The sequence below is a fragment of the Diabrotica virgifera genome, chromosome 3, assembly GCF_917563875.1.
Source record: "Diabrotica virgifera virgifera chromosome 3, PGI_DIABVI_V3a".
NCBI classification, from domain to species: Eukaryota; Metazoa; Arthropoda; class Insecta; order Coleoptera; family Chrysomelidae; genus Diabrotica; species Diabrotica virgifera.
Window position 1 is genome coordinate 37,584,794 of NC_065445.1, and position 23,493 is coordinate 37,608,286.

General features: G+C 33.4%; 1 protein-coding gene across 4 annotated transcripts in view; it reads left to right on the plus strand.

The window, feature by feature from the left end:
* LOC114326027 (chloride channel protein 2) overlaps window positions 1–23,493 on the plus strand; it is a 152,602-nt gene that overhangs the window by 113,267 nt on the left and 15,842 nt on the right. For all 4 annotated transcript variants that reach the window (XM_028274230.2, XM_028274229.2, XM_028274228.2 and 1 more), the window contains 7 exons: window positions 771–899; window positions 1,502–1,687; window positions 1,740–1,844; window positions 8,423–8,633; window positions 8,689–8,790; window positions 15,064–15,422; window positions 20,716–20,976. In XM_028274230.2, the coding sequence (XP_028130031.2) occupies window positions 771–899; window positions 1,502–1,687; window positions 1,740–1,844; window positions 8,423–8,633; window positions 8,689–8,790; window positions 15,064–15,422; window positions 20,716–20,976 (1,353 nt within the window). The remainder of the gene's footprint in view (window positions 1–770; window positions 900–1,501; window positions 1,688–1,739; window positions 1,845–8,422; window positions 8,634–8,688; window positions 8,791–15,063; window positions 15,423–20,715; window positions 20,977–23,493) is intronic.

Here is a 23,493-nt window from a genome sequence, read left to right on the forward strand (position 1 = left end):
GTGTGTGTGTGTGTGTGTGTGTGTGTGTGTGTGTGTGTGTGTGTGTGTGTGTGTGTGTGTGTGTGTGTGTGTGTGTGTGTGTGTGTGTGTGTGTGTGTGTGTGTGTGTGTGTGTGTGTGTGTGTGTGTGTGTGTGTGTGTGTGTGTGTGTGTGTGTGTGTGTGTGTGTGTGTGTGTGTGTGTGTGTGTGTGTGTGTGTGTGTGTGTGTGTGTGTGTGTGTGTGTGTGTGTGTGTGTGTGTGTGTGTGTGTGTGTGTGTGTGTGTGTGTGTGTGTGTGTGTGTGTGTGTGTGTGTGTGTGTGTGTGTGTGTGTGTGTGTGTGTGTGTGTGTGTGTGTGTGTGTGTGTGTGTGTGTGTGTGTGTGTGTGTGTGTGTGTGTGTGTGTGTGTGTGTGTGTGTGTGTGTGTGTGTGTGTGTGTGTGTGTGTGTGTGTGTGTGTGTGTGTGTGTGTGTGTGTGTGTGTGTGTGTGTGTGTGACTGGGTTGATTGGGTCAGTCAGCTATTGTGTTTGTGTAACGTGTAATGTGGCCGTTTTTTCTGTTTGGGGTTGTACGGAGGACAAAGCATTTCCAACCAAAATTCATATTTATGATATGCAAATGATAACACCTCAATATTGTAGCGGTACTTTTTTAAAATTTGACCATTAGCTCCGACGATGACGTTTATGTCGAAAGCGCTCAGCTAAAGAAATAAATTATTTACACACTTTGACATACTACATTTTTTATTTCCTTTATTATATTTTTAACTAATTATGTTGCATTTCAGGTCAAAAATGGCTTTACGCAGATGTAGCATCAGGAATGTTTGCAAAATGGGTTGCATGGGTGGCTTTACCGTTCTGTTTAATTATATGGAATGTGGGTTTAACCCATTTAGTAGCTCCTCAAGCTGCAGGTACGTTTAGTTTAAAAAACTAAAACAGTAAGGTTAATTTAATTTATATTTAAGGTATTATTAATTTACAAAAGACGGTCTCTCACTCTTTTTCTCATTGCGCCGTCTCATTTCGAAGATTGGCGATACAATTGGCAATAGTTAAACGTAAAATGGCAGCTCTGAAGGTTTCGGATGATGTTTTGCCGAACCATCAGTGTAGATTCTTCAGCCAGGAATTCTGTCTTCTTCCTACTGCTCTCTTTCCCTGAAGCGAGACGAAATTTTATAATATACTCAAATATTGAAGTAAAACAGCACGCATACTTGGGCGTACAGAGATGGTGAACTATGGTGGGACGTAGGCTAGTAGGAAGGCCAAGAAATAGATGGATAGACAAAACCAATAGTCAAAAGTGAAAACCAATACTAAACAGATATTGAGGGTAGATAACTGGAGAAGAGCAGCCCAGGAAAGGTATGCTTGTAAACGGATGCTGGGGAAGACCAGAGCTGACTTGGGCTATAGCACCATTGAAGAGAGAGTTTACACATAAAAAATTTCAAATACAGAATAGGTAGATAATGTCAAAAACATTTTAATTTGTAACTCTTTTTTTAAGGTTCTGGTATACCACAAATAAAAACCAGTCTTCGAGGTGTATTCATGAAAGAAGTTTTAACCTTCAGGACACTACTCGTAAAATGGTTAGGAACAATGGCATCGATAGGTAGTGGTCTTCCGTTGGGCAAGGAAGGACCTCTTATTCATATGTCAAGCATCATTGTAACGAAACTCAGTAAAGTGATGTCTAATTTTAATTCAATATATATCAACGAAAGTAAGAAAATTGAAATGTTTGTCTAATTTTAATTCAATATATATCAACGAAAGTAAGAAAATTGAAATGTTGGGAGCTGCTTGGGCTGTAGGGGTTGCATGTACCTTCAACGCACCGATAGGGGGTAAGTTACTAAGTTAACTGTCAGTCAATCTCTATGATTACTGTCAATTCGAAGGACGAAACAATAATAAATATTTTATTTTCCTATTGTTTGTTTTTTAACCAAGAGGAGTGATTCAAATTTACCGCGCCGTAATGCTTGTTTCTAATTGGTCCAACCGCAGGCAAGTTTACTCCACTGTTATTAAATTTTGACACTAATGACATTTATGCAATTTTATCACTTCTGTCATTTTATAGGTTAATTAAGTATATCGGCGATTTTTTGTGTTTTCTGCATTATTCCTTTAATTTTTAGATTTTTAGTCTACAGTGCCGGCAAAAAAATCTTTACATTGCCAAATAAATCACCAAATTTGAAGACAATTTGCTTGCGTTCTGTCTGCGCTTGGAGGGGAGGGTAGGGGAGGGGGGATAGCGTACTTGCGATGGGAATTATCTGTAGTTTACGGACTGGTTGGCTTATTTAGGGTATTCTGCGCGTTTGCACTGTAAACAGTTGGTTTTGTGTGGGTAGTCAGTATTAAACTTCTTTTCATTTACCGCGTAAAGTTTGAGATCGTCAAATTCTAAATTGAACTGACAAATATGGGTCGAAAGAGACTCACAAAATAGGAGAAGGTTCGTGCTTTAACAATAATGGAGAAATTAGACTCTGTAATTACCGTAGCACGTGATATTGGTGCTTCAAGAGGGGCTATTATCAACTGAAACGTTCGGCTGCAGCGTTTCAGTTGATAAATATCCCCTTTTGAAGCACCAATATCACGTGCTACGGTAATTACAGAGTCTAGTTTCTCCAGTAATGTTAAAGCGCGAACCTTTTCCTCTTTTGTGAGTCTCTTTCGACCCATATTTTTCAGTTCAATTTAGAATTTGACGATCTCAAACTTTACGCGGTAAATGAGAAGAAGTTTAACACTGACTACCCCCACAAAGCCAAATGTTTACAGTGCAAACGCGCAGAATACCTTAAATAAGCTAAGCGGTCCGTAAACTACATATAATTCCCGTCGCAAGTACGCTATCCTCCCTCCCCTACCCTCTCCTCCAAGCCCAGACAGAACGCATGCAAATTGTCTTCAAATTTGGTGATTTATTTGGCAATGTAAAGATTTTTTTTGCCGGCACTGTACTTTTATATAAAAACAGTAGTTGTTTTTGGAACGCTTTAGCGATGTGTTAGTATAATATAATATGTATGGATTATCATCGAAAGCTGATATGATCAACGAGAAAAGAAGATGAATTTGGTGACGTTTCTAGTAACTTTCTTGGGTGTGAATCTGTCTTTTTAGTTTACTCCTCTTGGTTAAAAAATCAACTATAATACTCTGAAACCTGATTAATTGTAATATCAATGGACCTACAATTGGTGATCACTTAAAATGGTTTTTTATTATACAGTACGTAAATCGTTCAGCTGGACATAGGGAATATACATTGAGAGAATTGTGGCAACTGCGCTAACCTGTGTTAGTTGAAGCTTCTGTTCGTGTACGAGTTTTTGGTGCAATAGAGCTGTTAGAACCATAGATTTATAATACTCTAGATTGCGCCTTACGATCTTAAAATGGGTGACGGTTGCGACAGAGATAAATGAGCCTATTTGGTCGGTAGTCTCTTTTTAATTTAAGGGGAATATCGACGACGTGACTATCCCACTTTATCGAGTATTATGTATTGACAGTTCGAGCGGGTGGTGACGAGAAATGGTCTTTGGTCTTCGGACGTGGATATTCATGGTTCGAATCCCATACCAACTTTACCTTTTTTATTTTTTATTTAATCAAAATTGCGTTTATTAGATATTGTTACATCTGAAAAATGGACCTAAGTAAATCTAGCAGATAATAAATGTATGTATAGTAAGTTAATATTGGAATACATAATTATTTGTGAACTGCATAGTAAAATAAAAGTCATTCGTTATTAATATAAATTCGGCCTTATTCGAATGACGTGAATAATGTTTGTATTGCTTCTACCTTTTTAAAAAATTGTAATAATAGTTTCATAAATAAAAATAATGTCTAATTACTTATAATTGAATCGGTCATTTCAAAAACAGCAAAGTCCACAATTTTCAGAAACTAACTTTTTGAGAGGAATAGACTCCTTTAAGATAAACGTTGTGTGCAAAAACGACACCAGTCCAGTAAAAACATTAGGAACAAAAGTACAATATAACTCTGAATTTTGATGTCATCCATTTCATCCATCTTTCGACTATATAATAGGTAGGTAGTTTTCTTTGCTCTTCTGTAAAATTAGGAATATGTGACTCGTGTCTCGTGTTGTTTTTGAAATGACCGATTCAATTAATAAATCGATGATGGTACATTATGTTGATATTAATTATTGTTAATTTGTACGAATATTTTTAACAATTACTTTATACTATTGTACCATTAACTTATTAAAAAAAATAACATTGGCTTTTATATTTTTAAAAATCTATAGGTACCTACACAGTTTTTCTTATTTGTTATATATTTCTTTGCTTAGATTTATTTTAGAGATATAATAATATCTAATAAACGCAATATTGATTAAATAAAAAATAAAAAAAGTAAAGATTAGTATGGGATTCGAACCAGGATTATCCACGTCCGAAGACAAACGACCAGTTCTCGTCGCCATCCGCTCGAACTGTCAAATCATCTAAAATACTCGTCGATAGAGTAGGATAGTGACGTCGTCGATACTCCCCTTGAATTAGAAAGAGACTACCGACCAAATAGGCTCATTTATCTCTGTCGCAACCGTCACCCATTTTAAGATCGTAAGGCGCAATCTAGAGTATAATATATCTATGGTTAGAACAAATAGAATGAGTGAGTTTTGAAGTAAGGGTGTCCATAAATAAATGAAAAACAAAGTTTATGATTAATGAGTTAATTAATTCTTAAAATATTTTTTATTTAAAAACTATTTTCAAAACTAAACGTTAAAACTAAATTTTGACGTTTATTTGTGTCAGTCGAAATGAGTTGTCGATTTTGAGGTTAATGTCCCTTAATGCTAACAACCATATTGTCATCGAGGAAGCTCAGTTGCCACAATTATCTCAATATAATAAAATGTATGTATTTATGTATCTAAATATATACAATTTATGTTTCCTATGTCCAGCTGAACGATTTACGTACTGTACATATTATAGGAGACATTTGCACTAAAATTTCTAACTTATTAACGACTTCTTGAGACCGGATCTCAACAACGGCGACCCGGTACGAGTGCCAAAAGAAAGACAAGAGTCAGAAGATTGCGTTCTCACTATTGCTGCATTGCAATACCTGACGCAAACTGCTAGAATGTTCTAAATGCCATAATCAGCAAGCCCAAGGATCAGTAATCAGATTCTCTACTGTTCAAGGTTAAGATAACAAGGACTGACAGCTTGCAATTCAGCAACCCGCGCAGAATATCTCGGCTTTAGTACACGTGGAGAAATATACAACTTGTTCCAATTTATTATGCAGTGAAATATTCAAGGAAAAGAAGCATAGGGAAACGTAGAATATCATGGCTGCGCAACATGAGCGAATAGTATAAATGTACATTAAATGACCCTTTAGGGAAGCCGTCTCCGAATAGCAAGATGATTACCGACCTCCATCACGGAGATGGCACAAGAAGAATCCCTCAACGGGGCCATTACTTATTGCTGCTCCCAAAAGATGCAGACTTGCGTTTGCCCTCAAACACGTCAATTAAACAATCGACGATTGGAAAAAAGTATTATTTACGGATGAGTGTAGAATATGGACGGGTAAAGATGGACGAAATAATGTCTATAGAAGGACTGAAGAACGTTATGCTGCTTGCACTTGGTCACACTGGGTTGCTTTTGGTGTGACTCAGTAATGTTTTGGACAGGGATATCATTTGAAGCACACACTAAACTCGTCTTGATCTTGATTGAGAGGGGCGCATTAGCAGCACACAGATACATAAATGATATCCTACAACATAATGTGATACCATATGTTGGGTTTATTGACAGTGGTTTTCTGCTAATGCAAGATCACACACGGCAAGGATTGTAACACAGTATCTTAAAGATGTTGATATTACAAAACTCGACTGACCAGCTCAAATTCCAGACCTTAACACTATTGTGCGTATATGGAGCCTTCTCAAAATTGTGTAAGACGTCGTATAAATGTTTCAACAACATGTGAAGAGCTTGGAATGGCTCTCATTGAGAAATGGTCCATTTTTCCAAAGGTACATCCAAAACTTGATCAGTTCTGTACCAAATCGAATGATGAGGGTTATCTAGAATCGTGGTGGCAACACACATTATTGAAACGAGTGATACTTCCTTTCCGTGATTCTATAATTCAATAATTGTTCTAACTGTAACTGTTATGGTATATCGAAATTTTCAATACATTCGTTATTTTCTCAAATTTTTTCTTGTTTTCCATTTGTTACTAATGATACAAGAGTAACTGTTACCTACTACAAGAGTAACTGATTCAATAAGTAATAGATTTGATACCAAAAAGAAAAAAATAAATAGATAAAATTTTTTCTAAATTTTGTGGGTGATCCGTTTTCTCTGATGCGCAGTGTAGGTATAATTAGACCAGTAAGGATCTGCGAAAAAACGTCTATTTTTGGATGTGAGAGGTGGCATTCGGATTTTTGCAAATAAAGTTAGGTGACACCTTCAGTAATAATAATTGACTTATGCTCCTTCTCAAATATGTCCGGAACATTAATAAAAAAATTAAAATATTTAAAAATTTCGAAAAACATCGATTTTTTTCTGCTTTCTTTGCTTATAACTTTAAAACGATTCGTTTTGGAACAAAGTCGTAAAGAAATAAAATAAAGATAATCGAATTTTTGTATGATATACGACTGGTAAAAAATGTCTTAAGGTATTACCTTTTCTGCAATATAGCAATAAATACAAAATAAGGGGGCAAAATAAGTCTGTTGTTATTCAATATTTTTTAACCACTTTGGTGGTACTTAGAACCTTAGCAATTCACTTAGGAAATTATTTGTAACATACTTAAATCGTGTACCAAATTTCATTAAAATTGACCTAATAAATTTTGCATAATAAATTTGCAATTTAAATGTTTTTAAAAAAGTTCAAATTTTTTAAAATCTTTCTGAACAAAAAGTAGACCATTTAGAAGTTGGCTAATTTTTTTACATATAAAGAGGTGCTCTACCTATCTAATACACTTTACAGAATTAAAATCGGATTATTTAAGGGGCCCCAGCAATGTTTTAAATTTATAAAAAAAAATTTGACTTATAAACAAATAGCTTTGTTTAATAATAAAAAAATTAATTTTTACCAATGCAACAAATTAAAACCGGTATAATTTGTTTTAAACTTTCAAATGCTGTCAGCAGAATTGCTATTTTATTTTTTAATCAAACTTTATTCGCGTTCAAAAATTGCAATTTATCGATTTTTTGAAAGTTCCACCGCGTTTATCTCGAAAACTATGCATCCTACGAAAAAACTTGTAAGAACATTTTTTGCTTAGAATTACCCAAGAAATACAAGAAAATGTTTTATTCACCGAAAAATCGATTTTATGTAATTCCTCAAGTTCTTTGTTTATAACAATCTTACCGACATCCGGATCAACTGTTACCCAAAAAATTCGTGTTCTACGGGTCAAAATACATAAAAAAACTTGGGTAACTCCATCTAAATAAAGGAGCCCGTAGCACCCCCTCCTGGCCACAGCACTAATTTGTTTATAAGCCAAAAAATTGTTTATAACTTTAAAACATTGCTGGGGCTGTTTAAATAATCCGATTTTAATTCTGTAAAGTGAATTAGATAGGTGGAGTACTTGTTTATATGTAAAAAAATTGACAAATCTTTGTATGTTCTAGTTTTTGTTGTGCAAAATTTAAAAAAATGTTATTTTTTAAAAAAGTTTAGATTGCAAAATTATTATGCAAAATCTAGTAAGTCAATTTTAATGAAATTTGGTGTACGGTTTTAGCACATTATAAAAATTTTCTAAGCGAATTAGGAAGGTTCCAAGTGTAACCTAAGTGATGGAAAATCATTGAATAAAGACAGGCTTGTTTTGCCCCCTTATTTTATATTTATTGCTATTTTGAAGCAAGGGTGATAAATTAAGACATTCTTAACTAATCGAATCTGATAGAACATTTAATTATCTTTGTTTTATTCCTATAGGACTTTGTTCTAAAATGAATAGTTTTTAAGTTATAAGCAAAAAAAGTAGAAAAAAAACGAAATTTTTTGAAATTTAATTTTTTTTTTATTAATGTTCCGGGCATATTTGAGAAGGAGCATAAATCAATTATTATTAAAGAAGTTATCACTTAAATTTATCCGCAAAAATCTGAATGCCACCTCTCACATACACCTAAAAACAGATCCTTACTGGTCTAAATGGAAATGGTTCAAATTTCAATTTAGATACCGATAATAGAGGTTTCACATATCCAGATTCAACTCTAACAGGTTTCACTGTAATTTACTACAATAAAATATGCATACTTTAATTTTATATAGCATTTGTTTGTAATAATACTTCTAAAGGGGTAAATTTCTAGGAGTACTCTTCAGTGTCGAAATTACCACGGCCTATTATGCAGTCAGAAATTATTGGAGAGGATTTTTCGCAGCCGTTTGGGGAGCAACAACCTACAGGCTCTTACTTGTTTGGATTGATGGAGCAAAAACGATTACCGCGGTATTTCCCACGAATTATTATTTCGAAATTCCTTACGACTCTCTGGAGCTATTACCATTTGCCATTTTGGGGTAATGCATTAAAAGATCAGAGTTGTTGTGAAATCTAAAATATCCTTGTTTTTAGCTTAATCTGTGGATTTTCGGGTGCCTTATCCATTTGGTGCAAACAACATTTCGACGCCTTCGTAAATTCCAATAAAATTATTATGAAAGTGAAAAGCTTTAAGTAAGTAAAGGTTATATAGTTATTTTCCTAACAAGTGCAGAAAGTCATTCTTTTTCGCACGCGACTGCAGTTTGCCGAAAGACGCGAAGCAGCAGATCGGCAAGCAGTCGAGTGCGGAAAAGAGACTTTCTGCAAGAGTTAGGAACAATATTTTTTCTAAGAGTCTTTAAAAAATTACCAAATCTTAATCAATTAATTTAATTAATATGAACATACATACACAAATTAATTCTTTGACAAGGTTGTCAAAACCAAACTTTCAATATAATTAGTTAGCATGACGACGATCTTGGTTTCCATGACGATGATTCAAAACGACTGTTATTGTCTACCGATTTGACTTTCGAATATTATGTCAAAATAATTTTATTTCATCGAATTGTCAGTAGTAATTGCACACGAGCTCTAAAATTATTGAATTTTTCCCGAGTGACACTTTGACAGTTTTAATTTCACGAGCCGAAGGAGAGTGAAATTATGTCACAGTGTCACGAGGGAAAAAATTCTATATTAATTTTAGAGATCGAGTGCAATTTGTTGCGATTATTTCATGAATAAAACTGTTCAAAACCAAAATTTTATTGTAATTTATTTATGTAAGTACAAAATTAGTACAATTAACACACAGTTGTTATAAATATTTTACGGTTGAACGTCATCACTTTTTTAATTTTTAAAACATTAATTATCATTAATGTCACTGAATGTATTTTTTCGTAGCAACGAAGGGCATCTGACGTAATATACTTGACGACGGGAAATTATCAAAAATTATCGATTTAATTTAGATTTCTGTAGCTTTCTATTGGTCAGAATCTCCTATGAATGAAATAATCGCGTTAATTTCATTAAAACAGGAACACAATAAGATAGATTTGAAATAAATTAGTAAATAATATCTAAATATTAGTTTATTGCATGTATTATAATTACTTTAAGGCCATATTAACATATCTAAGTTAACACGCGTGCGGAAAAGTAAAAACCGCGTGCGGAAAAGTAACACGCGTGCGGAAAAGTAACACGCTTGCGGAAAAGTGAAACTTTCTAAACTAAAATGCGTGCGTGAAAGTAGACATTTTTGCACGCTCGTAGAAAAAATTATTTACATGTACCTACTTTTTTGTGTGACGGTGGGAATTTTCTAAAGGCGAATCGTACCTGGTGTGTGTAGGATTCAGAGTAAACGGAGTACATCCGAACTCATTTCCCTTTTGGGGGTACTTGTTTAAACTCACTTTCCCCCCTTGTCACTACGGTCATAAATTTCTGTGATCCTAATGCCGCGTCCACATTGGTAAAAACTTGCGTCAAACGAGTTGTTCGTCGCAAATATTTGCGTGCTCGAAGTAAATTGTGCTAATGTGGACGTGCTCGTTGCATAAATCGAACGCAAGAATTTTCAAAGCACACAACGCACACGATCCATCGGTTGTCAGTATTCGAGTGAAATCAAATGATTTGCGATTTACTCCACAGAACCTGAGCAAGTACGCACAACAAACGATAAATACATTTTCGCTGGTAGAGCATCGTCTTGCGACGAACCATTAGTTCAAAACGCACAAAAAATTTACCAATGAAATAATGTCAAAAAATGTAAGTTTTGCTTTAAAATTTTGGTGTAGAATTACAGCTACATTTGAAGTAGCTTAATAAATTCTTTTATATCATTAGTGATTAATAAATAAATAAATAATTTATAAAAAAAATTCAATAACATATTTCCTTTTTGTAATTATATTGACTTTGGCGGAAACGTAAACACAGCCATTTCTTTACTGTGTGAATTAGGTTAGCTTTGTATGTAATAATGACAAAATAAATACACTTACCATAAAATTTCAAACTCCAATATAAAATTAGTTGTGAAAACAACTGTTTTTGTCATATAAAAAACTTAAAATGCAAAAATTCGACAAAAAAGCTTAAGATAAACAAACCAGAAACGTCACAAATTGTACTTAAAATCTGAAAACATGCCCAAACGTCTTTTTTTTCATCACTTTTCAATGTACTGAGTCTAGAGCGTTCATAAAATGAAAACATATGTTTTACTTAATAACAGGCGGTAGCTGGTTTGTCTTTAGTTTCATGCGTAGAAGAGAATGATACTAGATAAAAAGTATGTGTATTATCTCGCCAGGTATTAAGTAATGACGCACGGGTAAAGAACCCTGGGCTCAAGCTGTATACAAATTTTCGATTTTCTAAATCTGATTGAATTGACAACTGAGCGAAATCCCATCTTAAAGTTTAGGAAAAGACTCGCCCATTCATATGTCAACTATTCATTTTGGTCCAAGGGTGTGGATTTTACGGCCCTCCCCATTTGGGGTCTGTTTTTCGTTCTCGTCCACAAAACTCCAAAATATTTCGAAAATTTAAGTCCGATCTCTACGGATTCTGATAGTATTGATCGTTACCTTTCCAACGCATGTCTAATTTTGAAAATCAGTTATACCATTCAAAAGTTACAAAACTCAGAAATTTAACTCAATTTCTATTTAAAAAGGGGAAAATGTTTGTACGTAAGTATGTATGTATGTAGGTATGTATGTATATGGAAAAGTTACACCGATCTGAATTTTTTTTCTATGTTTAAAGAGGTGGTCAGGGCCGATTGAGAACCGGTGTAGTTTGTGATTTTTGACCACCAATAACCCAGCTATAACACTGGGTAGGTACAAAACGGCATATTTTTGGAGGTCTTTATCTTAGGATCAAGGAGAGACAGGAGAACTACAAATACACCAAGTCAATAGCGTTAAGTTAAGCTTTCAAATGGCGCCAAAGAGATCAGGATCAGACATAAACACGGCTCAGTATAGCCGAAATACTGAAAAACTGAACTTTAAGAATTTTGGTTTTTCGACAATTACTCAAAATTTCAACCTACGAATTGCGCCAATAACTGAGTATTTGTAGGAGGACTCTAGACGCGTCTAACGGTGTATACCTAATATCTGAGAAAATTCGAATTTTTCAATTATACGCCTCATAAATATGATCAAATCTATTTCCTATGGGAAAAACGGTTATTCAAGCTCACAAAATCCTATGATACCTCAGTTATAATATTTGACGTTAGATGCATCAGATACTACTTGTCAATGCCTTTCAAACTCATGTTTAGTGATCAAAATCGGTTAAGCCGTTTAGAAGTTATCGAGCTCCAAAAGTAAAATCCATTTAACCATTATCGCCGAAATGGTTTATGTAGTTGTAGTGGTTACGACGCTAAATTTGATCAGGCAATCTGAGTTCATTTGCCAGCTACCCAAATATAAATTTTTTTCAATCTATTTCGAATAGAAAAAAAATCTAGTATACATTCGATGGACACAAAGACTTATATTGAAGAAAAAATCATTGGGATGGCTGGGATATGAACTCGGATGGTCCTATCACAAGTTTAGTGTCATAACCACTAGATCATTTGGTAAATAATTCGACCATTTATAACTTGTAATCGAGAAATATTACATTCATGGTCATACATTTAATTTATAAAAAAACTTTGAAAAAATCCTGATACAAGAATAAAAAGAACCGCTAAATACCGTAAAAATGAGTAGCGCACGCAATATTTTAGCCGCAAAAGGGCTGATATGAATATTATGTGGCGCAAAAATGTATTTTCATTTTGATAAAAAATAAAATTCTAGTTTAATTTTAAAAGATTTTTCCATAATATTTGCTAAATTTGAAGTAAAACGCGCCACAAAAGAGCTTCAAAATGCAAACGGTATGAAAGTTACTCTTTTGTGGCGTGTTTTACTTTAAATTTAGCAAATATTATTAGTCCAGGGCGCATCTGTTTTGAGATGGACGTTGAGAGGTGACTCAAATTTTTTTGCAGAAATTGCTTGGAATTAACTCATATAATAATAATTGAGTTATCCTCCCACTCAAAAAGGTCCGGAACATTGTTTAAATAATCAAAATGTCAAAAAATGAAGGAAACATTCGATTTTTTTATTGGTTTTTTGATTAGAACTCTAAAACTGTTCATTTCTGAGAAAAGTTATACTAATATAAAAGTTGCGTAATTAAATTTCCTACAATGTAGAATTAGTTAAAAATTTAAAAAATAGTCACCCTTGTTGCAAAGTACCAATAATTGTGAAAAAACCCATACAAAAACCAGTATTGGTATTTTACGTTTTTCAACCATTTATGCTACACTTAGGACATTCATATTTTTCACAGAAAAACTCTATGATATAGTTACACAATACTGTAAATTTTATTAAGATCGCTTTAATAGATTTTGCAAAATAAATTTTGCAATCCAGCTTTCGCAAAGAAAATCATTTTTTTTTAAACGTTGCAGGATTTAAAATAAAGCAGATAGCAAGTTGAATTTTTTTTGCTTATAGAAGTGTACTGTACCTTTCATTTTCAATTTGCACAATTAAAATCGATTAATTACCACGCCGTCAGGAAATTTTTCAAATAAACATTAATTTTTGGTGCTACGCGTAGGACAGCGGTGTTCGATTCACACAAATAGGTCTGGATCCCGCGTATGAAAAAACTTTGATATGTGTGAACACTGGAACAGGGGTAGTTTTAATTGTGGAACAGGTTAAAAATTTGGAACGGTCACAGCACGAAAACGGCACATTTATTTTGTCCGACAGAACAGACTTAAACTCTTCGAACAGAGATTAAACTCTCATGCAAAAATCAGACTGCTATTTATCACCAAATGGGCGTTTTAATGAGTGGAACATGTAGAATATGTCAAATGACAGGAATTATGAGAGGTAATAAATAGCAGTCTGATTTTTTCATGAGAGTTTAATCTCTGTTCGGAGAGTTTAAGTCTGTTCTGTCGGACAAAATAAACGTGCCGTTTTCGTGCTGTGACCGTTCCAAAATTTTAACCTGTTCCACAATTAAAACTACCCCTGTTTCAGTGTTCCCATATATCAAAGTTTATTCGACTAGACACCCTTAAGCTATTAACAAATTTTCAGCTTGCTATTAATCAACTTTTTTTTCATACGCGGGATCCAGACCTAAAATTGATTTCCACCAAAACTCCTTCCAATCTTTATCTAATATAATATTTTCTTACTCTATATTTTGTTGTATTTTAATATTTTAATTCCACAAAAATCAAACTAATTTTATTACTGTTTGTGAAATATTGTTTAAACAATTGCATATGTTTAAAAATAATAAACTTTTATTCTCTAAGTTAAAATATATGAACAATTAAGTTTTTGCTAAAAAAGTGTTATTTCAAAGGATGGAGTAGGTGTTTTTATTTTGCAATAAACAAATTTATTTATTTATATCGAAATGTAATAAAAATTAAAATGTATCAATCATTATCAAAGGTCATTGGAATGCCCAATCAGAGCAACTATCCGCTGTCCTGCGCGAAGCACCAATAATTTATGTTGATTTTAAAAAAATTCCTGACGCCGTGGTAGTTAATAGATTTTAGTTTTGCAAATTGAAAATGAAAGGTACGGAACACTTCTATAAGCAAAAAAAATTTCAACTTGCTATCTGCTATATTTTCAGTCCTGTAACATTTTGAAAAAATGAATTTTTTTTGCGAAAGCTGGATTGCAAAATTTATTTTGCAAAATCTATTACACCGATCTTAATGAAATTTACAGTATTGTTTTGCTGTATCATAAAGTTTTTCTGGGTGAAATATGAAGGTCCTGAGTTTGGCATAAATCGTTGAAAAACGTAAAATGCGAATACTTGTTTTTGTATGGTTTTTTTCGCAATTATTGCTATTTTGCAACAAGGGTGACTATTTTTTAAATTTTTAACCAATTCTAAATTGCATGAAATTTAATTACGCAACTTTTATGTTTGTACAACTTTTCTCGGAAATGAATACTTTTAAAGTTATAATCAAAAAACCAAGAAAATAATCGCATTTCTCCTTAATTTTTTGACATTTTGATTATTTGGAGAATGTTCCGGACACATTTTTGGGAGGGAGGATAACTTAAATATTATTATTTGAGTTATTTTTAAGCAATTTCTGCAAGAAAATTTGAGTCACCTTTCAACGTCCAAATGTACTAATATTTTTACAGATGCGCCCTGGTCTATATAGAAAATCTTACAAAATATAACTAGAATTTTATTTTTCATCGAAATGAAAATACGTTTTTGCACTACATAATATTCATATCAGCCCTTGTGCGGCTGGAATATTGCGTGCGCCACTCATTTTTACGGCGTTTAGCGGTTCTTTTTATTCTTCTAATATTGACTAGAGATTTTTATTTTTAGTAGGTTCATATACCCAGCCATAGTAGTGCTTTTCCTTTCCTCATTGACCTTTCCTCCAGGACTAGGTCAGTTTATGGCTTCAGATCTAGCAGGAGGACCACAAGTCACCTCTCTGTTTAGTAATTTTTCTTGGACTAAGGAAAACTTAACCTTGCCTCAACAGGATATAGTATCACATTGGTCGACAGATTGGACTAGCGTATATGAAAATTTGGTAATATATTTGTTCTATGAAATGATAGGTTCGATTATAGCCAATTCGCTACCTATACCTACTGGAGCGTTTATTCCAAACTTTAGAGCTGGTGCTGCTCTAGGCAGAATCATGGGAGAACTAATGCATAGCTGGTTTCCTACAGGTAGGTGGATGCTTATTAAAACCTTTTTATATACCTACTTGGCTTGGTTGGTGTCACGGAATCCGCAAATTTTGTAATCCATTTTAAAAATAGTTCTAGACTACCTAGACACCTGAAATTTTCAGGATAGCTTAGGACTAGCTAACAATGCAATATTTTACTGCTATTATACAGGGTGATTAATAATTAGTGGGGTGAAGCTCCGTAGATCCGTTATAGTAATGCATAGCGATAAAACTTAATACCAAAAATTGTAGCGAACTTTGAGCTTTACATTACAAAATTAGTTAGAATGTTATAGGGTGTTCGATAACATAGTCGCAGACCAAACTTATGTTTTTTAAATAGAGCAACCTGTATTTTATTTTATATTCGAAATCTTCGTAACTTTTCGATTACAAAAATATAAAGGTTTGGTATGTTATACGGGGTATTTACAAAGTTATAACCAATTTTATATGAAAATCGTAACTTTAACTACCTGTATAAATAAAAGGAAGCACAAGGTCAATGGTGTATTGACGTCATATTTTTTATTTATTGTCAAAATTTTCGTAAATGGTTGTTTTGCTAATTTTCTTTATATTGAATACAGGGTGAGTCAAAACGCAAGTACATTATTTTCTCAGTAATTTTAAATAGAACACCCTGTATTTTATATCGTTATCGAAAAGTACCATTACCATACTATAATTTTTGTATAACATTTCCTATGTGTAAATTTATTAGTTTTCGAGACATTTTCATTTTTCAGAGCAAAATTATTAATAATTGCGGGTCTAAATCTTTCCAAATTTTAAGTAAGCCATGACTGAATAATTGTCTAAAACTTACAATTTACGATTACTGATTATCAATCTGTAAACAAAGTTGGCTACAATTTTTGTTATTAACTTTTATTACTATCTATTACTTATAACGGATCTACAAAGCTTTACCCCACCAATCACACTGTATGGATAAATCAATTTTTTTTAATTTCAAACTATTTTAAAAATGTGACTAATGCAATGATATTTTAAAGTATGTTAATAAATCGATATCTACAAATTGATGGTGCCTCAGTGGCACTATACTGCAGACCGAGAGGTTCCCAGTTGGAACCCGGCTGTTGCGTATCTTTTTTTTAATTGTTCTAATAAATAATTAAAAGTTTATATACTTAAAATTATAATTTACAATTTTAAACAACCGTGGTATTATAAAAAAATACTATTTTATACGAGTGTAATTTTTTGAATCATAATTATAAGTAACAGTTAATACACCTACTAAAATTCATATTTCATAAGTTAATTATTCTTTCCGTGCAAGTTCGGCAAAGCGACCTCTATTTCTACGCTCTGTACTTTTATTCGCACTTTTAATTATATTGGCCAATTATATTAGTCCTGGTTGCTAGATAATTGTCAAGGCCATAGTCCAAAAAAATAATAAGAAGAAAAAATAAGATGCAGGTTATGTTATGCAAACGTAAACAATTGTATGTAGTAAATAAAATTAGTGATTAAAATGCAGTACTGCAAGCAAAATACAATTAATTAAATTTACCTTTATATAATAATTGCATATCATATCAATATTGTGGAGCAATATATAATTTTTCTGCTTCAATGACAGAAGGTATGAAATATACGTCAATTTGACAATTTCAATTGACAATATGAATTATTTAAGATAGTTGCAATATTTCTCCGCGACTCGCGCACGGCCGTTTCTCGTTTCCCTTCCAAGTACTTGCACACCGCGAATATGTACAATAACAAAACCGTGATATTATAAAAAGTACTTTTTTAGTAGAGTGAAATTTTTGGAATTTTAAGCATGTTATCGTTAAATCGTTTATCGTTAAATTATTTTATATTCTTTCCTATAAATAATAAAAAGGTTTTATTATAAAAAAGTTCTTTTTTATAAAAGTGTAATTATTTTTAATATTTAAAATTGCAGATTAAATTAATAATATCCAGATAATTATAGTTGAACTACATATAATTTGGGTACACCAATCAAAATTTTATCTTGTATTATCCATAATAGAACCTACATAATATAGTTTGTTAAGATCAAGTTATTTAGGAGCTTTTAAAAATAAAACAATATACAGGGTGTTCCATTAAAAAAAAAGATAGACTATTCTAGACGAGCGTGAATCACCCTGTAGATTTAAATGTACGTTTAAAAAGCGCACATTTAAATTTAAAAGTTATCGTTACGAGCGTTATTTACAATTTTCTCAAATAAGGACTCAAACACTTCTATTCCTTAAGTCGTTTTCACACTGTATAATTTCAAAATTTTACCCTGTAATATTCATAATAGACCCTACATAATATAGTTTCTTAAGATTAGGTTATTAAGCAGCTTTTAAACATTAAAAACATGGTGATTCATTAAAAATAAACCATATAGGATTATGCTAGGCTTGCCTGAATCACCCTGTATATTTAAATTTATGTTTAAAAAGCGCAGAATTATATTATATAAAAATCGACGGGTCTCAGCGTTTTGTTATAATTTTTCTAAACAAGGAGATAAATAATTTTAGTCCATATTCATATTTTATAAAACAGCTGTTTTATAATATAAAAACAGCTGTTATGAAAAGAAGAATATGGAATATGGAATAAAATTATTTATCTCCTTGTTTAGAAAAATTAAAACAAAACGCCGAGACCCGTCGATTTTTATATATAATTCTGCGCTTTTTAAACATAAATTTAAATGTACAGGGTGATTCAGGCAAGCCTAGCATAATACTATTTATTTTTAATGAATCACCATGTACCTATGTTTTTAATGTTTAAAAGCTGCTTCTAGACTTTTTCTTTTATTGATTTTTTAGTCTGAAACAATTGCAATACATACCACAAAACTTTTAAACATTTATCAAATGCACTCTATCTTGAAAGAATAAGTACGTGCACGCTCATGTTACACGTTTTTCTTAAGGTTGATTCACATTATCAAGCTTAGGTCACACTCCATTCGTGCTCAGCTCAAGGTTTGGTAAAGTATTCTTGCACCATCTTAAGTCGTGCTATTCACACTAAACACAAGGCTCACGTTCCGTCCCGCTCTTTTGACCGCGGTCTTTTTTTCTCCGGCAGAATAGTTTGTTCGTGACACGCTAGTAGTTAATGTTAGGTGAAGGTACGATTTTCGCAACTCGATGGATTATTTCAATACACAATTACATTCTTTTAAAAAGGGTAGATACAAGGGTAGATAGAAGTGGTCAACGGCATAAGGATACAGAAGGGAACGGAAAACCACTGTATTAAAGGTCTAAAATGGCATTCCTAGACAATCATAATAGCATTTGAGAAAACCCAAAGACACTTTAATGATCATGGAAGTCGGAAACTAAGATCCGGCAGGAGAGGTACACTTGAATAATATGAGGCCTGTCAGGTCGTCAGCAAACGAAACCCTCATAATCAGAAGGAAACCATGAAAACCATTGGTTTAGAAAAAATAGAAAAAGGAAGAACCCTAAGACTGGCCACATGGAACGTGAAGAGTTTGTATCAACCAGGTAAGCTCGATAACCTAACAGCTGAAATGTATCGCCTTAAGATAAATATATTCGGTATCAGCGACGTTCAATGGCCCGATTCAGGAAAACTGACCACAAACAACGGCATAATGTATTATGTTGGTAACAACGATCCAAGACATCGATATGGAGTTGCCATACTTGTAGACAAAGAGACAAATAAATCTGTCGTTATTTTTTGATGATGATTCAGTTACAAACATTCTATAAAAAGATAAACGTTGTCCAAATATATGCACCTACTGCCGACGGCAAAATACAAGGAAATCCAGAGATTAATAGGAAAGAAAATAAAAGAGGCCAAACCCACCTGGCTGGCAAATCAATGTAGTGAAATAGAAGAATATTCTAAAAAGTATGATAGCTTTAACATGCACAAGAAAATAAAGGAAATCACAAATACACAGCGAAAAAAGAAAGATGGCCTTCTTAAAGACATAAATGGAAAAATTATTATAGAAGTCAAAGAGAAATTAAAAAAGTGGAAGACATACATAACAGATCTGTTTGAGGATAATAGACAAGAACCGGAAGAAATCGACAGCGAAACGGGACCAGAGATCATAATGGAGGAAATCGAACAAGCAACACGAAACGCAAAAAACCGAAAAAAATTTATGATTGTCCCAAAAACAGAACATGGAAATGAAAGGTTAATGATAGAGCAAACCCAAATAGAAAAAGTTAAGACATACAGATATCAGGGAACCTGGGTTGATGACAAAAATTACCAAAGCAAAGAAATTAAAGTCCAAATTGAAACTGCAAGGCAAACATTTATAAAAATGAAGACACTGCTTAAAAACAAAGACCTTCAGTTGCCTCTCAGATTGAGGGCTCTAAGATGCTACATATTTTCTATATTGCTATACGGAACGGAAGCTTGGACATTGAAGAGACAACACATAAGAAGAATAGAAGCGTTCGAAATGTGGTGTTACAGAAGAATATTGAAAATTCAGTGGGTTCAAAGAATTGCCAATGTTGAAGTGCTACGACGTTTAAATAAGGAGATAGAAATTATGAAAAGTATAAAAAGTAGAAAACTGGAATATTTGGGTCACATTACCAGAGGAGAAAAATATGAGTTGTTGAGAATTATTATGCAAGGAAGGATCCAAGGAAGAAGAAGCATAGGAAGAAGACGCATCTCCTGGCTGAGGAACCTTAGAGAATGGTTTAACTATAGTTCATTACAACTATTCAGAGCAGCAGCCAACAAAGTGACCATAGCCATTATGATATCCAACCTCCGTAGGAGAGGGAACTTTAAGAAGAAGAAGATACAATTTTAACTAACCTTATGCATACAGCAAACTTCTCAACTGGAGTAATAACCTCCCTAATGGTGGTGGTGTATTTTTTTCTTTCATCATATTATCATCATATGGATGCTTTTCCTCATCCAAACATAAAGCAATATATCTAGCTAAATTACTATTTGAAAAATCTTTAAATATGTTAAAGACAAATTTACATGGGAAGAACCGTGTCTATTCTCTGACTCCCATCAAATTGAATATGTAGTAGGTATACCAAAATTCTTGATCGTGAGCGGAGCGTGACCTGAGCGTCTAATGTGAATAGTGTAGAAAATTATTGATCGTGAGCGGAGATTGAGCGGAGTGTGATCTGTGAGCTTAATGTGAAGTTGAACTAAAGAACTGTATATTATCTATAGAATATTATATACAGAATGTTAATAACTAAACTAACATGTTTTTTCTTTCGCAGGTATTGGTTATAGATCTAAACTCATACCAGGAGCATACGCAGCAGTTGGTGCGGCAGCATTTTCTGGAGCTGTTACTCATACAATGTCTGTATGCGTAGTCCTGTTCGAAATGACATCTTCTATCACATATCTTATCCCCACCTTAATCGCCGTTCTTATAGCAAATGGGGTAGCCAGGTTATTAGCTCCAAGCATATACGATTTAGTTATTAGATCCAAGAAACTGCCTTACCTTCCTGATCTGTTACCAAATACTAGCAGTAAGTATTCAGTATCCATAAATTAAAACCTTGTTTTTTCTTTCCAAAAATTCTTGATTATTTTTTTTTATGTTATTTTTTAGCAGTAAATTTGTGATTTTTTTACAATAACGGATAAATTAACTCTCTCTCCCTAATTTTTGTTTATTTGCTACCTATTTGCTACAGGCGACGATAATGAGCCACCAACACCTGAAGTTACGACAAACGAAAAATTAAACATCGAGGAGGGAGAGGTAAAGGAAGCATTAAGAAAATTAAAAAATAGAAAATCTCCAGGAGAGGACAGAATATCGAACGAACTTCTAAAGTACGGAGGACAAGATCTCTCTAAACAACTATTAAAACTAATACAAAAAATAATAGAACAAAACAGAATACCACAAGAATGGATATCAAGCATCCTAATACCTCTCTTCAAAAAAGGAGACAAATCAGACCCGGAGAATTACAGAGGGATTAACTTATTAAACACAACATTAAAATTAACAACAAAAGTGATAACAAACAAATTGAATGAAATTATAACATTAGCAGAAGAACAACAAGGTTTTAGGTCGGGAAGGTCGTGCACTGACGCTATATTTATAATGAGGCAAGTTCAAGAGAAATCGTTGGAATACAACAAACCGGCATATTTATGTTTCGTGGACCTTAAGAAAGCATTTGACAGGGTCACATTAAAGGACGTTATCCACTTGTTATGCTTGAGAGAGGTACCTCTGGGAATAATTAAAACGATAGAAAACATCTACCAGAACAACACAATAAAAGTAAAAGTGGAAGATGAACTAACTGACCCAATTGAAGCCGGCAATGGGATAAGATAGGGGGATTCCTTGAGTCCTTTATTGATCAACCTGATCATGGACGAAATAATAAAAAAAGTAAGAACTAAAAAAGGATACCAAATGGGAGAGAAACAACTTAAAATAATCTGCTATGCGGACGATGCAATACTAATCTCTCAAAGTGAAGATGATTTACAACGTATGCTGCACCAATTCAACATAATCGCCAGAAAATTGAACATGTTAATTTCCTCAAAAAAGACAAAATGCATGTTTATAACAGCTGATCCAATAAGATGTAAATTGGAGCTGGAAGGTCAGATAATAGAACAAGTGATGGAGTTTAAATATCTAGGCATCACACTATCTAGCTACGGAAGGCTCGAAACAGAAGTGGAAGATCAAGTGAATAGAGCAAACAGAGCCGCAGGTTGCCTGAATGACACAATATGGAGAAATAAAAATATCGGAAAAGAAATGAAAGGCAGAATTTACAAAAGAGTCATCAGACCAATAATGACATACGCGGCAGAAACACGACCCGACACAGAGAGGACAAAAGATTGCTCGAAACAGCTGAGATGAAAACCCTTCGAAAAATCGATGGTTAGACTCTATGGGACAGAGCTAGAAGTACAGATATACGACGGAGATGCAAGGTGGATAACATTAATAACTGGGTAAGAAACAGAAGAATAGAATGGAATGACCACATAAGATAAATGACAACAAATAGGGTAGTCAGGACTGCGAGAGACGGTTCCCCAATAGGAAGGCGATCAGTGGGAAGACCACGAAAACGATGGAATGACAACTTACTAGAGCCACATTGAAAAAACAGACAGAGTCATGTCTATAAAAAAATTTTTTGTTTATCTAGCTAGAAGAGTTCTGGAGGTATTTAAGAAGAACTAATTACAAGATGCCATCTTCAAAGAGCTCTAGCTCCCTTAGGAAGCATTTTCGGACTAGGTGAATTGTCTTAAAATTATCTGAGGAATCTCCTGTCTTCGTTTGTCGGTAGAGTTTCTGGACACCCTGTATATTTCTTTCTTTCTCTCCTTCCTTTTTCCCTATCAGGATGTCGGATTTGGGCTAGATATTTTAATTTCTTCTCACCCATATTTTTCATTGTTTTCTATTTCCTGCCATTATTTTCAAACTTTCAATTCCTCGAATGCCTTTTGTTTAATTTTTTCCGCCTCTACTACTTGCTGTATCCATTTTTTCTTGGTCTGCCACTTTTTCTTTTTACGATGTTCTTTGCTTCGTGGACTTTTCTTCTAACTCTGTTGGGTTGCATTCTCATTCAATGCCTATACCAGTTCATTTGTCTCTTCGTTATTTTATTCATTATTGGTTCTTGGTTGTCCTTCCAACTAACCTTCTTAGGCATCTCATCTCCATTGCAGTTATCCTGCTCTTATGTTTTTCCAAAATTGTCAAGTTTTCACTTGCGTATAGCATAGTCGGTATCAGTACTGTGTTATACAGGGTGTAACAAAATACAGGTCATAAATTTAATCACATATTCTGGAACCAAAAATAGATCGATTAAACCTAACTTACCTTAGTACAAATATGCACATAAAAAAAGTTATAGCCCTTTGAAGTTACAAAATGAAAATCGATTTTTTCCAATATATCGAAAACTATTAGAGATATTTTATTGAAAATGGACGTGTTGGATTAATATGACCGAAGCATCTTAAAAATAAATTATAGT